Genomic DNA, 18130 nt, shown 5'->3' on the forward strand with positions numbered 1-18130 from the left:
AGTTCAGTCACTCAGTCGTGTCCAACTCTTTGTGATCCCATGGACTGCAGCACTCCAGGCTTCCCTGTCCATCACCAACTCTTGAAGCCTGCTCAAACTCATGTCCATCAAGTCGGTGATGCCATCCAACCATCTCACCCTCTGTCATCCCCTTCTCCTCCTGCCTTCAATCTTTTCCCAGCATCAGGGTCTTTTCCCATGAGTTGGCTCTTCGCATCAGGTGGCCAAAGTATTGGAGCTTCAGCTTCAGTATCAGTATTTCCAATAAATATTCAGGACTGATCTTTAGGATGGACTGGTTTGATCTCGTTGCATCCAAGGGACTCTCAAGAGTCTTCTCCAACATCACAGTTCAAAAGCATCAATTCTTCAGAGCTCAGCTTTTTGTATGGTCCCAAGTGATCTGCATTAGGTCACACAGGTGATGCTCCAGATCAGGGCCCAGTTGCCTGTTAGGAAGTTGAGCTCTTTCGACTAAGACAGCGGTTGGGAAAGGTGCATTCCTAGGTCAATGACAACTGTGAATGAAACACAACTGAATTCTAGGGAAATGAGAAGTCTTTATTTCTGTCCCTGCAACCCTTGCCCTCCCACCTCTCCTCCTCATCATTTTATAGCATTCTTTAACACTTTTGTTCAGTTCCTGTCCACTGGTTCTCTTTTCTTGGCCTTCAAGAAGCCACAGGCATTCTTTACCTATTCTCACAAAAAACTCCAGTTAATGCCATGGCTCCCTTCTTAACTGTCCTGTCTATTAAATTGCCTTTTATGACCACACTTCCTGAACAAGTGGTTCATAAAGCCTTTCTTTCCAGTCCATGCTTTGCTTCCACACTTCACACCTTGACTTCTGCCCCAACCCCAGTAACTGGATGCTCTCTCAGAGGTTACCAAAGATCTCCTTTTTTTGTCAAGTTTAATGACCACCCCTGCACTGACATGGTGGGTTCCTCCCCCCATCAGAGTTCTTCCTACATACACATCCCATTAGTTTGATATCCTCTCCCTTATTTTCATGATTTTCTAATGGGTGTTCATTGTAAAACATGAAATCATCTAAAGATGTATAAAGAAAACTGTAATATTCTTCCTCTTCTTAGCCCCGTGATGGAACAAGTGTTACAGTCTAGTGTGTATTCTTCTGCCAAAGACGTATCCAGGAGCTTGTGACCATCATTAGACACACAGAGGGCTATACGTATAGAGGTACACAGGGATACACAGCGATACACAGAGGGGTTTTTAGTGTTGTTTCATTAAAGGTGATCACACCACATATTCTACTACATATTGGGTTGTCCAAAAAGCTTGTTCAGAACTGGAAAACCTGAACGAACTTTTTGCTAACTCATTACTGGCTTTTCTCCTATAACAATACATCTTAGGTCAATTGAGAAAAAAATCTAAACACATTCCTTTTTCCATTTCTAATAAGGAGTTTTATTGAGGTATAAATTACATAGGATAAAACACATTCATTTTCAGTGTACGATTGATACAAGTTAAAAAATGTATCAGTCTTGTAATTACCACCATAATTAGGACAGAAAAAATTGTGATCATCTCAAAAAACTCCCCATACCCCTCTGAAGTCAGTCCCTTCTCCCTAAATCCCTTGGTCCCTGACAACCACTGAACTTCATGCAAATGGAATCATAACCTTCTTCCACTGGCTTCTCCACTGGCTTCTCTCACTTAGCATTAACGCTTTTGAGATTCATTCATGTTGTACAATAGTCAGTTCTTTCTCAATGAATATTATTGCATTGTACGGTTGTATCAGTTTGTCAATTTCCCTGTCAAACAGCGTTAAGGTTGTTTCCAGTTTTGCGCTATTTTGAATAGAGATGTTATAAATACTTGCATATAATTTTTAGAGGGAACATAAGTTTTAATTTTTCTAGGGTAAATCCCAGGAGGAGGATTAGTGGATCATAGGGAAAGTGCCTGTTTAAAAATTTCTCTATCACTAATTTTCAGCAATTTGATTTTGCGGTTGCTTTGTGTAAATTTCTGCATGCTTTTTCTACCTGGGGTATGGCGAACTTCTTGAATCAGTGTGTTTATGGTTTTCATAAAATTGGAGAAATGTTTGGCTACTGTTTCTTCAAACATTTCTTCTGTCCCCCCAGTTCCTCTTCTGTGACCCCCATTACATGTGGAGTTTGTCCCACCGCCTGCTGGTACTCTGTTCATTATTCTTCTCTTTGTGTTCCACTTTGGATATTTTCTATTGCAGTCTTTTTCAAGTTCAATCATCTTTCCTGCTAATCTTCTAAGCTTCTGTTAATCCCATACAGTATATTTTAAATTTGATGTATTTCTCATCTCTTTGAAGTTCAATTTCTTTTTTTTTCAAATGCTTTCAGTTTTCTCCATATCCTGTTCATGTTTTCCTTTACATCATTGAGTGTATTTGTGAGATTGATAATAAACATTTTAAGGGCCCATTTCTGTTACTTCTGGGGCTGTTTGGGTGGTTGTTTTTTCTCTTTGTCATGGATGATATTTTCCTGCTTCTTTGAATGCCTGGCAACTTTGGTTAGATGTTAAAAATTGGGAATTTTACACCTGAGTGCAGGAATTTTTTGCATTCTATTCAGTAGTATTGGGTTTCCTTCTGAGATTCAGTTACGTTCTCTGAGTCAGTCTGGTTCTCTGAGGTGTGTTTTAAGCTCTACAGCGGTGGATCAAGAGCAGCCTTTACTCTAAGAGTAATCACCCCTATTACTGAACTATGACCCTTCTGAACACTCTCCCTGATGCCTATGGTATTAGATCTCCCATTCTGTGAAATTTTCCACATCCCCAGCCCTTCTGGGAGCTCCCACAAGTGTTTGGCCTACTGTTTCTGGGTGGTTCTTGTTCCCAGCCTCACGGAGTCTTTACCCCACGTATGCACAGACAGAACTCAGCCAAAGACTCACAGGGGTCCCTGTGGAGATCTCCAGAGTGCTTCCTCTGTGGAATTGCCTCTTTTCAGGACTCCACCCTGCAAGTTCCTGGCATTCTGGTTTCCTTGACACACCGCTATCTTTCTTTTTGACTTGGCTTGGTTCGGGTAACCCATGTCTGTGCTGCAGGCTGAAAGCTGCCTCGATGCAGTAGGCTGGGGCAACTGGAAGGCTCAACTCTCTTGTTTCCTGTCTTTCAAAGTTCACGGACTGGTGCTGGCCCTTGTGCAAGACCTGAAAATAATTATTTCATATATTTTGTACAATTTTCAATTTGTTTATGGAAAGAAGGCAACTCCTGTAGAGGCTGTTCATTCATAGAAGCAGAAGTCTTAACTTTTTTTTTATTCCTGTATAGTATTCCACGTGTATGTCCTCCTTCTCCCTTTCTCTCGCTCTCTTTTTTCTTTATCTGTGTTGTACAGCTTCCCCAACCAGGGATGAAACGTGGGCCCCAGCAGTGAAAGTGCCACTCCTAACCACTGCCACAGAGTTCCCTCATCTTTATCTCAGTAATAGATATATTAGGCAAGATCGAGTCAGGAGATAGAAATCACAATAATTTGGACAGAGAAAGTTCAACAAAAAGAATTAGTAACTAGGAACAGGAGATTAATGGAAGAGGTTGAAAGCTGTACGTATCATAGGACTAGCATATATAGACAGCAGTCATCACCACTAGAACTGAGGCAAAGTATCCAAGCTAGGAATAAACTGGAAAGAGTGCCTTCCCCTCCAGGGCAGAGATTCAAAACTTGTTGGAGAAGTGATGGTCAGGACCAGCTGGATGGTAGGGAAAATCCAATGAGCTGCTGTAGGCTGGAGCTGGGACATAGGGAACCACTCATTGAGATGCTGGTGGGGTTTGCTGGAAGTCTCTGGTGGCAGGAGGCAGTGGGGGGACGGTTTGTCAGGTTTGCTGATCTTCACTGAGAATCTACCTTCTGGGGATATGCCCGTAGAATGGACTAGAAAGCCATCTCATTGTGGGGGCGGGGGCGGCACATAGAACTGATTGACTACCACGGGTGCCACTGAAACTCAGTGAGGAGGAGTTTACAGAGGGACCACAGAAGCTGCACAGAGTGAGCACCACCACCCAACTCGTACCCCTGGCAGCCACATAGTAGGACCGAAATAGCATACTGGAGGGAGGAAGTCTCTTCCTCCTTAGTATCACCCTAGGCCCTCTATCGACAGAACTTAATATCAAGCCCACTAGCAGGGGAAAATGCTTAAAAGGTCCAGTTCCAGTACAGCAGAGCAAGCAATGAATGGTGGGCTTGGAACTGAAAGGTAATAAGCAAGCAATAGGCAAAATATGCGTTTAGACTTCTTTTTTCCCCCAACTTTTTACCACCATAAACATTATTGTGATTGCGAAAAACAAAATTTTTTAGACAAATTTCTCTTGAGTATTATGTTTTTTTACTTCACCGGAGAAGGCAAAGTGACCCTCAAAAAGTTATGCTGGTTCAGACAGAGCATGAGAGGTTATATAAAATCCTTATAAAAAAAGAACCAGTTTAAAAAAGAAAGATTACAGTTTCGTTTCACGAGGTCAAAGGACATTTGTGGCAGGACTGCCTGAGATGCAGCATATGCTGTTGGTCAGTGAACAACACCACAATCTTCACACATCTAAGAAGTAAATGATACTGTCCTCTGGTGAACAAAATTTCTAAATTTTTATGAGGTCCAATTTGTCTATTTTTTTCTTTTGTTGCCTATGTCTTTCATGTCATATCCAAGAAATCACTGCCAAATCTAATCTTAGGAAGTTTTTTTCCTATATTTTCTCCTAGGAGTTTTATTGTTTTAAGTCTTAACATTAAGGACTTTGATCCATTTTAAGTTAATATTTGTATACGGTATTGCATAAGGATCTAACTTCATTTTTGCATATGGATAGTCAGATTTCCCAATGCCATTTGCTGAAAAGACTATTCTTTTCCCATTGAATGGTCTTGACACTTTTGTCAAAAATAATTGACTATAAATGTGAGGGTCTGTTTCTGGACTCCCTACTCCATTGGTGGCATACGTTAGTAAAAATTATAGAGGCAGAAAGCAGAATGGTGGTTTTCAGGGGTTGGAGGGAGGGAAGAATGGGAAGTTATTGTTTAATGGGTATGGCCTTTGTTTCATAAGATAAAAAGATTTATGGGGACAGATGGTAGTGATGGCTATAAAACATTATGGATGTATTTATTACCACTGAACTGCATACTTAAAATGGTTAAGATAGTAAATTGTACATTATGTGTATTTTACAATTTAAAAGAAGTTTTTTAAGAAGTAAATGATAAGGATACATTTGTCTGATAGTCAGAATACCAAGATTTTATCCCTAAACAATGTGTCTGGTAGGACCTGTAACTGTGAAAGCAGAATATAAACAGAGATCAGAAGCAGAGTACCAATAAAAAATATTATAATTTTAAACAAGCCATTCTTGTGATTTTTTTCAAGCTATAAACAAAGGTGCAGAATATACACATTACCCATTTCTTAGCCTGGGGGCTTTTTTTCCCCTTTTAATATAATGAACATCTTTGCACAAACATCCTGGGTACTTTTATTTCTGTAAGACAAATTCCCCAAAGTGAGATTAAAACTAGTACATATTTAATTTTGTAATCTTTTCTCCCTCCAAACACTGTCAGTGATATGTCTCTTATTCAACAGGATCTCAGAAACAAGGACATAGATAATAAATAGTTCACTAAACCCCAGTTTGCTCATCAGTAAAAGAGATAATAATTGATAATAATTATTCCAATAATATTATCAACAATAATAATATTATTATCAATAATAATTGATAAAAATCCCATCTAGGTGAATTCATGCAACAGAGCACATAAAACTCTTGAGCAATGTATCCTCCACGTGGGAAATGATAGCATGCATGCACACACAAACAGCCATAGTGTCCTAGTGCCTGTGATCCATCCACAGTGATTAAACCAGAAGAGAACTTCTGGTTTGAATGGAAGGCCTCTTTCATAAAAGACTGAAGAACCTTGCTCAGGCCTTACTTCTAACTAGATCGCTTTTCCTTGATTAATGGATTTGTGACGGGATCTGTAAGACCTCAGAATCCCTGGAAGTTCCAGTTCCTGAGGTGTGATAGGTCTGGGTGATGTGCTCTTAAGAGGCCTCATCTTTCAACCTTCTCTCCTCCTACCTGTCTCCTGGCTTCCACTCCCTGCCTCCTTTCTTCACAGTGAAGCAGTCAGACTTCTTCTTTTACAACTCAGGTCATATCACTCCTCTGTTCAAAACCCTGCAGTGGCATCCTCTTTTTCTCAGAGCAAAAGTTTAAGGAAGAAAAAAGCAGCCCCTGACATCTGAGAATTGGACTGACCCAGATAGGCCTCAGTGTTGCTAGAAGATGACCTGGACTCACAGCCAAGCTTCTCTTATCTCTTGTTGGATATAAACAATCTCTCCAAACACTGGCATCAGACAGCACAGACCATGATAAGATGAGACAAAACAAGTCCTTATCATAATTTCATCTAAGCAGAGACAAAAACAAGGTTACTGTGCAATCCAGGAAATAGCAAACATCCTCTTCTCTCTGCTGATGTGACTACTGCTGCTTTACCAATTACAGCCTTAACCCTGCTCCCATTTGGCCATCTGAGAGATAATATTTATTGAGATATCCAATCTCAGAATTGTTCCTGGCTTCTGAAAACACCAAATCCAAAGTAAAGCTTTGATTCCTTAAGCCCTCTCCCAAATTACCCAGAGCCCAAATCCTGAAATAGGTTCTTTCCACGCTTTTACTCAGTCGTCTTGGCAGTTTTCCACAGTACGTGCTCCCTTACCACAAGGAGGGATCAACCCTACTTGAGTATGGGTGTGTTCCTGATGGTCTCTAGTGGGAGGGCACTAACAAGCCAGAGTCACAATTGTCCACAAAATCCCTTTAGTGGGTCTCAGACTTTATCATGCATTAGAATCACCCAGGCTTGTAAAGATTGCTTTACAGCAGAAACTAACTCAACAGTGTAAAGCGGTTATACTCCAATTAAGAACAAAAAGCAACAAAAGACCGCTTGACCCAATCCCCAGGGTTTCCTATTTAAGTCTGGGGTGGGGCCTTAGAATGCACATTTCTGTAAAGATCCAAGTGATGCCGAGGAAATCTGGGAACCATACTGGAAGAATCATTGCCCCTAAACCATCTGTGGCTCCCCCGTGTTTCTTTGAATTGCCTACTTCTGCTTCCTCACCTCTTCATTTGGCTCCAGCCACACTGGCCTCCCTGCAGTTTCCCCAAGCACACACCTGTCTAAAGGCCCTGGATGTCCTCTAACACACAATGCTTAGTCTGTCAGGGAGACCTACCCTTACCTTCTTACCCTGCCTTTTAAAAATTTATTCCTCACGACATGTAATCACTTCTAACATATGGTCTCATTTACTTAGCATATTTATGGTTTTGCTCTTACTAATAAAAGAATGACATCCTGAGGACTGCCAATACTTTTGTCTATTTCGTTTACTTCTCTATCGTCAGATCTAGAAAAATACTGTAGGGGAGCAAAATTTGCCACCCTAAAACGTGTCCCTTTGGTAGGAGGATTAATTGATGATGATTACGTTTAAAGCCCGAGAGACTCAGATAGAATCTTTGACCTTCCCCTAAGTGCCTCAAAGGTTTTAGATAGAGGGTCTGTTCCCCAGGTAAGGAGTATGAGCTAGGCGAGGTGGGAGTAACCTGGCAGAGCCTAGAACTGAGTCTCCTAGGCTCTGCAAGGCTCAGCAAATATTTGTTTATCAAACATTTACTTTTCATCTCCATGTAAACTATCTCCCCTTTGAGGTTTCAAACCACAACCCCCAACATCCTCTTTTGCCTTTGGCTGAAGATGGTATTTAAGGTGGGGGCTTCGGCCATTATGGTTACTCACAGTTCTCCTGGGTCTCTCCCAGGGATACGTGTTATTAATTTCAGTCTGATTTTCTCCTGTTTTTCTGTCTGGTGTCAGTTTACTTTTTAGACCAGAGAGAAGAAGCTACAAGAATAGAAAATTTCTTCCTCCCCAACAGTATCTAGCAAATAGCCGACGTTCAACAAAAGTTTGTTGAATAAATAAGTGCTCCTTCCAACCTTTCATCATCATCTACTAGTCACAGTATTCCTACCTTTGGCTCTTCCTATAAATACAATCACCCTCCTGCCCCCACAATCTCTTTAGCGTTACAATAGCAAGCTCTGGAGACCGACTCAAACCAGGGATGCAAAGCTGATAAGTAACTCATTCAAGCAGACCAAACAAGGCCAGCAAATTGCATCTCTTCGTCTTACTGCTCCAGATGACCTTATCCACGAATCTCCTACTTTTGTCTTCAAAATCTTTTTGTCACTTGACTTTTTCCTCTTTCTGCCACCAGCGTGGTTATGCTTTACCCTGCCCCGTCCCGCAAAGCCAACCCCTTCCCCCCACGTTGCACAACCCTCACTCAGCTGTTTTACCTCCCAGTTTTAAAACCTGTTCGGTTTTCCTGTCTAGCCTCCCCGAGGATTTGCTTTTGAAGTTCCATTACCTCTTCCTTTCTAAATGCAACTACAACTCGGGGGTCTTGATCTTTCTCGATACTCGGCCGAATTTAACACATCCTTCTGGAAACTCTCTCCCCAGAACAGCGCCAATATCTTCTACCTCCTTTACTGCCTCTCCTCGGGTCCTTCCTATTCCTTTCTTCACAGATGTCCCCGAGTTTCCTTCCAGCAAGCCGGGTCATGGTTCCGTGGGCGCTCACGGTTCTCAGCGGATCGGTCATCAGACTGCGGGCGGAGCCAGGCTGAGCCCCGGGCGTTGGACGCGGGCGGACTTTCGAGCCTGGGAAGGGGCGGGGTCTAGGACTGCTCGGGAAGTTTGGTCCGCGGCAGCCTCCGTCCAGGGAGAGTGCGGAAGGAGATCCTGGGGCTGGGGTCGCGGAACCGGCCTCGCGGTCCTGGCTGGAGATGGAGTTCGACAGCGAGGCTCTCAGGCGACTCCTTGGCAAGGTGCGGGCAGCCGGCCGGGCAGGGTCCGGGGCCAGCCTACTTCCTCGGGGTGTTTACCGGCTTTTCTCGGGGCTCGGAGCCAGGGTGGGCTGGCCTGAAGCCGGCTGCGGGGAATGGGTGCGGTGCGGCCGTGTCTCTGCCCCCCCACCCCCGCCGCAGTTCCGAGATCCCCCCAACCTGCACCGGCTCTCACAGCTTCTCAAGCCACCAGCTTCTCTGTCTCAGCTTCCAGCACTCGCCTATCCCTTTAACCACGGCTTTCTGTCGGCAGAAATGGCCTACCCCCACCCACACCCCTCTGTTTTTGACTTGCAGTGTTCATCCTTTGGGACTCAGATGTTACTCCCTAGGAGATAGAATCACTCCCTCCTCTCTCCTTGCTTTCGGATATATCGATTATCACATCGTGGAGTAATTATTTCTATACAGACCTTACTCTTGGAAGGTGAACTTCATGGCGGCACAGACAGCGCTGTATTTATTCCCTCATCTGGCCCTGTGCCTGACAAAAACGGGGGTGCTAAGTAACTGCGGTAGATGAAAGACTGGTGTAGATTTGGGAATGAAAACAGGGTTGGAAGGCCCAGAAGAGATCCTCTTAACGTTGAAAGGTTGACTGGGAGGGCTGACCCAGAAGTCTGACCTGCAGTTCTAGGGCGTGACTAAGGTCACTTTCCATGTTACACCAGGCTGTTAGCCCAGGCTGTCTGATTCCACACTAGTGTGCAGTCTGAGGCAGACTTTTCCACCAGTTTCTTAGTTCAGTGATTCATAACGCTTTGTAAGACTCCCTGTGCGGAAAGCATACATTTGTGACGTTTTTGTTGGGTTCGTGTCTTTTTGATTGAAATTGTTTATATTCCTGATTTGGATGATTTTATCTATTGTGACAGATGTGTAGGTCTTGTAGGAAAAGAAATATCATCGTACCTAGGGTTACAGGCTTTCTGGCTCCTCTTAAGAGAATATTAAATTAAAAGAACCACTCTATCAAGTTTTTCATTGAGGGGAGCATGATGTGTCCAGGGGGAAGAACTGCTGAAGTTGAGACGAGAAAAAAACACTTAATAATTTTGGGGGGACTGGAATGCTGGAAAAAGATAAAAGAGAGACAGTGATTTTCTCAGGGGTTGGAGCAGAATAGTTGAGGAAGGTTTTTATCAGTGCATAGGATAGAATCTGGCACATTGGTGCTTAATAAATGTCTGTTGGATATGTAAATTAAGGAAACGAGTTAGAAACAAGTCAGTCTAGCAGATATTTCCAAAGTTCCTTAGTCCTTGAAGTAGGCAAATAATATAACAACTTAATATTTAGAAATAATTTTAGTGCTGCAGATTTTGTGAACAGTACCTTTTGGAGAATGTAAAAAATCTTCTTGAAAACAAAGGAAACCTTATAAATATTCCTGCCTAGATAAATATTCCAACTTCATGGCTATGAAGATATCTGCTTTCTCCAGATTGACTTATAGAGTCAATGCAGTTCCAGTCAAAATTCTAACAGGGTATTTGGGGAAATTTTCAAATTGATTCTAAAATTCATTTGGAAGGACAAAAGGCCAAGAATAATCTTGACATTCGTGCAGAAGAATAGGTGTGGGGCTTGCTCTACCAGATATCAAGACTAGTAATTGAGACTTAGTGTGGTATTGATATAGGATAGACTGATTAACCAGGGGAACAGACTAGAGGGCTTAGAATCATGTTCACATATGTTTTGAAAATGCTATATAAAACAGAAGAGGCATTGCAGAAAACTACAGAAAGGAGAATACAGGGACAAATGATTATCCATGTTGGAGAAAATGAAATTGGACCTTACTAAGTAACTAAAAATTCCCCATGGATTAAAGATTTAAATGTAAGAGATGAGCTTTAAAAACATACAGAGATAAATGGAGGGAAGAATCTTCATGAACTCAAAGAGTATACAAACATTTTTTAAACAAGATGTAAAATACTCAAAGAAGAGACTGATAAATTTGACTGCATTCAAATTAAGAACTTTTATGTGTAAAAAGAGTGTGAAGAGGCAAAATACAAACTTGGTGAATAATATTGTAATGCATAATTGAGAAGGTATTGGTATCCAGATTATATAAATTAGCTTACATATCAATATTAAAACCAATACAAAATTGGACAAAAGGCATAAATAATCATTTTTTGAAAAATAAAAGAAGACAACAGGGAAATGAGTGTTTGCCCAATCCGTTAGGAACCGTGGAAAAGCAAATTGAGACCATGGTAAAACACCATTTTCTGTCACTATGTGGGTGACTTAGTTGCTCAGTCATGTCTGACTCTTTGTAACCCCATGGACTGTAGCCCACCAGATTCCTCTGTCTGTGGAATTTTCCCAGTGAGAATACTAGAGTGGGTTGCCATTTTTTCCTCCAGGGGATATTCCTGACCCAGGGGTCTCTTGCACTGTCAGGCTAATTCTTTACCACTGTGTCACCTGGGACTCCCCACTGCTGGTGGTTAAATGGTTATTTAATTATTTGGGAAACAGCTTGGGCTTTTTAAAATTAATTTGATTATGTCTATTTTATGTCCTTCTACATCTAAGTAGATACCGTAGATGATTCATAATATATGAAGCAAGAGACATTTGCAGAATTATTCATAATTCAAAATTAGAAACAACCCAGATGTTCATTGATGGAAAGATAGTTTGTTCTCTATTCATTCACACAACTGAAAACACTACTCTGCAGCAGTGAAAATGAATGAAATATTACAACATACAGCAATAGGAGTGAATCTTAGAAACAGTATGTTCAGGAAAAAAATTGGAGATTATATACAAAATTATATTTTAATTAAACCAAAAAGCAGCTAAGCAGTAGAGAGTGGTATTTAAGGATGCACACAAATGATAAAAACTATGGAGGGGGAAAGGCAAAAGGAATATGACTACAGTTTAAGGTAAGCAGTTGAATGGTTGAGAGAAGAAAAACCCAGACAGATGTAATGGGATTGGAAAGGTCTGTGCTGTCCAGTAGTATGGTAGCCACTCACCACATGTGGCTTTTTACTGCCGGGGTCCAGCCCTGGTGGATCCAGGGTAATTCGAAGGGGAGACGGAGTAGGCATCCTAGGAAAAAACTTACTTAATTACAGATATAAAGAGAGATTAGAAAAGAATAGTGTAGTAGGAAAATTAGTGGAGAAAAAGAGGCTGAATAACTTGGTTTACGTGGAATAGCATCCATGCTCCAGATGGGAATTCAGCCAGAAGGGGAAAGAAAGAATGACACGGGGAAATCAGTCTTTCCAGAAACTGACCCGATTTCTTTATTTTCAGGTTTGCTTATATACTTTTTGTTATACATAGGGATGAATACAGAGTCACGCGGGGTCAGCAGACCTGACCTTTGTCAAAATCAGGTGCTTCATATAAAATTATACAAAGGTCTTAGGGGTTTTACATCATCTTCTGGCCATGAGGCCTGCTGACATTTTATGGCCCTTTCTGATAACGGTCAGTCAACCAGAAAACTTATTTTTTCCAGGGGTGATTTTTTCTTAAACCAGGCGCCACCCTCCAAATAAAGTTGCATTCCTATAGGGTGAGGGTGTAGTGAGTTACAATCAAGAAAGGGAATTTACTTAGCCTAAGGTTTAACATGATTAATCTTAAGGGTTAATACTTATTTCTCCTATATGCTAGTTATGTTCATTATAAGGGCAGGGAATATGGAGATTTAGCAGCAAATATTGGCTCAACAAATGAAAAACCCTTCACCAATATAATTTCTAATCAACCCACTGATACTATACTAATAGTTTTGTAACTTCTCAAAAGAATCTGTATATAGAAAGTTTAAAGCATCTCGTGCCTCTCACAGTTGGGAGGCTGTAAACAATCACATTTGGCCGGATGAACCTGCTCAGGCAGGCTAGAGAACCTTCAGAGGAGTTTGTAAGTTGAAACACTCTTGTCACGCCCAGGAATTTTTATTAACTGGAGCTGCAAGTTAATTCCTTCTCCGAGAGAGGTGGTGGGGCAACAGCCCCCCGTAAAGTCAGAGGTATAGGTGAGCGCATAAAACAGTAAAGTAGGTAGACTCTGGTTTTGGGGGTAGATGCTCGGGAACAGGGGGTTTCCTGAGGCTCGATCCCGCCTTTGCGTATGCCGAAGCCTCCTTCCTCATGACCTTTGCCATGGGTGGAGTTCCTCACGCTGGCTCCCAGCATCTTATATTCATCAAAATTAGATAAAATTAAAAATTGAGTTTCTCAAGTCACACCAGCCACAAGTGTCGGTAGCCACATGTGGCTACTGTATTCAAAGCACACACAATGATCTTTTCCATTATGGCAGAAAGTTTTGCTGGACAGCACTGGAGGGTAGGTTGGTTTATAAGTGTTTATTTTTCAAAATGTGTATATATGTACATATATGTTTATGTGTCTGTGTATATATATATATATATATCCTTTAGTATATATTAAATACTAGGTTTGGAAAGATTTTCTGGTTCCCTAATTTCTATTTCTTCCTTCCCTGGCCGAGTTACCTTGAACAGGTAACTTAACCTAGATTTGCTCACTCATAAAATAGTAGGATTGGACTTAATTTGTAAGATTCCTTAATGCTTAATTTGTTTAAAAAAGTGAAATGATGCCGTAAAATACTCCTCAGTGTCCAACATTTGAGCAGTGTCATACAGGAGTACTCTGATGTTCATAAATATCAGTCTACTAAATACACATACTGCAGTGGAGCAGATTAAGACTGAATTTTAGTAACTTCTCAATTTTGCAGTCATATCCATTTTTTTAATGTACAGTTTTATTTATTTGTTTATTTTTGGCTGTGCTGGGTCTTCACTGCCACGCAGGCTTTCCTCTAGCTGCAGTGAGCAGGGGCTGCTCTCTGGTTTCGGTGCACGGGCCTCTCACTGAGGTGGCTTCTCTTGCTGTGGAGCACGGCTCTAAGGTGCATGGGCTTCGGCGGCTGCAGCGCGTGGGTTCAGTAGTTGTGGCTCCCAGGCTCTGGGGCGTAGGCTCAACAGTGTGGCACGTGGGCTTAGTTGTTCGTGGCATGTGGAAACCTCCCGGATCAGGGATCGGACCCATGTCTCCTGCGTTGGCAGGCGGGTTCTTTACCACTGAGCCACCAAGGAAACCCTAGTCACAATGATTTTTTTTTAATAATGATTTTTATGATAGTATAATTGTTTTAGGATTTCATCGGCCAGGTTTCCTCTTTAGTTTGCTGCTTGCGCCCTTTAAGCAGATGGCATTGTCTGAGGTATATCTTCAGAGAATGTTACACAGACTTCTCTTAGGTGGTATAGGAATAGTAATGGATTATATGTTAATAGTCATGGATTATATTTAATATTCCACTAAGAAGATACTCTATTTCATATAGACTAAAAGTGACAGGACTTTTTTTTTTTTTTGGCCATGCTGCAAGGCGTGCAGGATCTTAGTTCTCCAACAGGCGATTAAACCTGGGCCTGTGGTAGTGAGAACATGGAGTCCTAACCACTGGACCTTTAGGGATTTTTCGATAATATATATATATTTTTAATAGATAAAATAGATCTTTTTCATCAAGAATGAAAATCACCTATTTGACTAGTAGTGATATTTGGGTTTTAAAGCCCTAACAAAGAGTGCTTTTGCCCTTTTTCAACAGACTTTCATATTACTTTGCAATTAGATCAATTCTAGTATATATCCCTATGCAGCCATTAATTATTATATTCTCAGAGGATGTTAAGAATGTAGAAAACAGCATATAATATCAACTAGAAAACAAAAGAGAAATGATATGATGCATAATAAATGTGTAATCCAAGTGCAGCTTTTTGTACATTTGTTTAGTGTTTAGAGTGGGGATGATTTCATTCACTTTTGATTTCACTGAGTCGGGAACACTGAGTCTGGGATTCATGGTTACCCTGCTGTAGGGAATACTGGTCGACCCTTTATTTTAGTGATCTTAGTGATTGCTGTCCCTGTGGATCATAATTGCTTTCTGTATCCACTCTACTTGTATGACTCTTGTCTCTTTGCTGGCTGCCATCCAGTTAGCCTACATTTATTGAAGGCATGCCCTGTACAGATTACTGTGGGGAAATACAAAGATGAGTAAGAATTTTCTGTTTTCAAGTTGTTAATAAATGATATGCTTTTTCTTCTGCCAAAATTTTTCCCCAAAACAAAATGACCTTCTCCTAAAATGACCTTCCTCTTTCCCTCTATTTTCCTATACCTTTCTAGGCTCTAACGTGAATTGTAGACAGCTCTTTTCAGAGGCCTCTTTGTAACTTAGATATGCTGTTGATTCATCATTTCCTGTCTGCACTTACTGTTGTACACACATTTCATTTAATACCTCACTTTTACAAATGTTAATTACAAATGTTAATCACGAGATTTTCATACTTTGCTACTGAAGTTGCCAGGTGGTAGAGCTATATCTCTTGCACATGAAAAATTGATATTGTACATGAAAAAAAAAGATTCAGAGAGAGGAAACAGGATCTGTTAGAAGTTATTCTTGATTTTCTCCTAGTCACCTCCAGCCCTCAGTTCAGTTCAGTTCAGTCGCTCAGTCGTGTCCGACTCTTTGCGACCCCATGAATTGCAGCACGCCAGGCCTCCCTGTCCATCACCATCTCCTGGAGTTCACTCAGACTCACGTCCATCGAGTCCGTGATGCCATCCAGCCATCTCATCCTCGGTCGTCCCCTTCTCCTCCTGCCCCCAATCCCTCCCAGCATCAGAGTCTTTTCCAATGAGTCAACTCTTCACATGAGGTGGCCAAAGTACTGAAATTTCAGCTTTAGCATCATTCCTTCCAAAGAAATCCCAGGGCTGATCTCCTTCAGAATGAACTGGTTGGATTTCCTTGCAGTCGAAGGGACTCTCAAGAGTCTTCTCCAACACCACAGTTCAAAAGCATCAATTCTTCGGTGCTCAGCCTTCTTCACAGTCCAACTCTCACATCCATACATGACTACTGGAAAAACCATAGCCTTGACTAGACGGACCTTAGTCAGCAAAGTAATATCTCTGCTTTTGAATATACTGTCTAGGTTGGTCATAACTTTTCTTCCAAGGAGTAAGCATCTTTTAATTTCATGGCTGCAGTCACCATCTGCAGTGATTTTGGAGCCCAAAAAAATAAAGTCTGACACTGTTTCCACTGTTTCCCCATCTATTTCCCATGAATTGATGGGACCGGATGCCGTGATCTTCGTTTTCTGAATGTTGAGCTTTAAGCCAACTTTTTCGCTCTCCTCTTTCACTTTCATCTAGAGGCTTTTTAGCTCCTCTTCACTTCCTGCCATAAGGGTGGTGTCATCTGCATATCTGAGGTTATACTCACTAATCTACTTTTTGTTTCTATGGATTTTCCTATTTTTGTACTTTATATGCAAGTCATTTAATATGTGGCTTTTTGTCTGTTTTCTTTCACTTAGTATAATGTTTTCATGATTTATCCATATATATATCAGTTCTTTATTCATTTTTATGGGTGAATTCCACTTTATGGATATATCATACTGGACATTTGGGTTGTTTTCCTTATTGACTGTTATAAATAATCCTGCTATGAACAATTGTGCACAAGTTTTTGTGTGGACATGTTTTCATTTTTCTTGGGTGTATGCCTCAGAGTAGAATTGCTAGGTCATACGGTAACTCTAACAGGCTTCCCTAGTGGCTCAGTGGTAATGAATCCGCCTGCCATTGCAGCAGATGTGGGTTCGGTCCCTGTGTTGGAAAGATCCCCTGGAGAAGGAAATGGCAGCCCACTCCAGTATGCTGGCCTGGGACATCCCACGGACAAAGGAGCCTGGTGGGCTACGGTCCATAGGGTGGCAAAGAGTCAGACACGACTTAGCAACTGAGCAGCAACAGTGGTAACTCTTTAATCTTCTGAAGAACTGCCAGACTCTTCCACAGCAGCTGCACCATTTTACCACCAGCAGTGGTGTGTGTGTAGACGGTTCTGATTTCTCCTCATCCTCTCCCACATTTGTTATTGTCTGTCTTTCTTATTGTAGCCTGTCTTTTGATTATAGTATGACTCTTCTGATTTTTTTGTTCTTTTTTAAGATTGTTTTGGCTGTGTTCTTTGAATTTCCATATGAATTTTAAGATCGCTATGTGAATTTTTGCAAATGAGCAAAAAAAAAGTCAGCTGGGATTTTAATGTGGATTGTTGATCACTGAATCTGTTAGGGACTATTGCCATCTTAACAATATGAAGTTTTCTAATGTAGCAACAAGGGATGTCTTTCTATTTACTTAGATCCACTTTAATTTCTTTCAACAATGTTTTGTAGTTTTCAGAGTCTGTTTTGCATCTTGTTAAATGTATTCATAAGTATTTTATTCTTTTTGATTGTTTTCTCAATTTCATTTTCAGAATGATAATAGACTCTTAACATGCTTTTTTTTTTCATTTAATCCCCAGCACAAATCTAAGAGGTGGAATGTAGGAGTCTCCTTCTCTTTGCCAATGAGAAAAGATCAAGGAAGTTAAGTGATTTTACCCACAGGGCAACCAAGGTAGTGTTTCTGAGACTACATCTGGGTGAATGAGGAGGCAGTTGACTGCAAACCCTTGCATGCTTTCTGTTCTTTCTTTGAAACCCAGTTGTAGTACCAGGAAGGGAAATTCAAGGTGTCTCAAGTGAGTGAGGTATTCAGGCATGAGAGGTGGATCTTTAACTGTGATGTCAGGAGTGAAATTTCACATAGATATTAAAGGCCCAGGCACTGGGTTTGAGCTGTGGTTTCACTTGCTATCTAACTCAGCAAGTTATTTTGATTCTCTAGCTTTCATTTTCTATAAAGTTGAGCAGTTATAAGCCCTACCTACTTCACAGGGTTGTTATTAATGAGATTAAATCAAATACCATTCATGATTGTAAAACTCAGAGCCCAGGGCCTAGCCTATAGTAAGTGTTCAGTTAAATGTTAATTTGTAATTGTTCCATTGCCTATAGTTTTATTCTTATTCTGTGTTCATTTTTCTCTTTTCAGTACAAGTTCAGGGATTTAACTGTGGAAGAATTGAAGAACGTAAACATGTTTTTCCCACATTTCAGATATTCCATGGATACCTATGGTAAGAATCATTTACTCTAGATTTTGCTGCATTATTAAAC

General features: G+C 41.0%; 1 protein-coding gene across 4 annotated transcripts in view; it reads left to right on the top strand.

Moving 5' to 3' along the window:
- The first annotated feature begins 7356 nt into the window (after positions 1-7356).
- UEVLD (UEV and lactate/malate dehyrogenase domains) overlaps positions 7357-18130 on the top strand; it is a 60534-nt gene continuing 49760 nt past the window's right edge. For 2 of the 4 annotated variants that reach the window (XR_005723634.1, XM_040255689.1), the window contains exons 1-2: positions 7357-8982; positions 18006-18090. Coding sequence is in view for 2 of the 4 variants with exons in the window: in XM_040255689.1 (XP_040111623.1) it covers positions 8941-8982; positions 18006-18090 (127 nt within the window). In the remaining 2 variants the exon portion in view is untranslated. Of the gene's footprint in view, positions 8983-18005; positions 18091-18130 lie in introns of those variants that run through there. The other 2 variants (XM_040255691.1, XM_040255690.1) reach the window with 2 other exon arrangements.

Source organism: Oryx dammah, unplaced genomic scaffold (genome assembly GCF_014754425.2).
Source record: "Oryx dammah isolate SB20612 unplaced genomic scaffold, SCBI_Odam_1.1 HiC_scaffold_15, whole genome shotgun sequence".
NCBI classification, from domain to species: Eukaryota; Metazoa; Chordata; class Mammalia; order Artiodactyla; family Bovidae; genus Oryx; species Oryx dammah.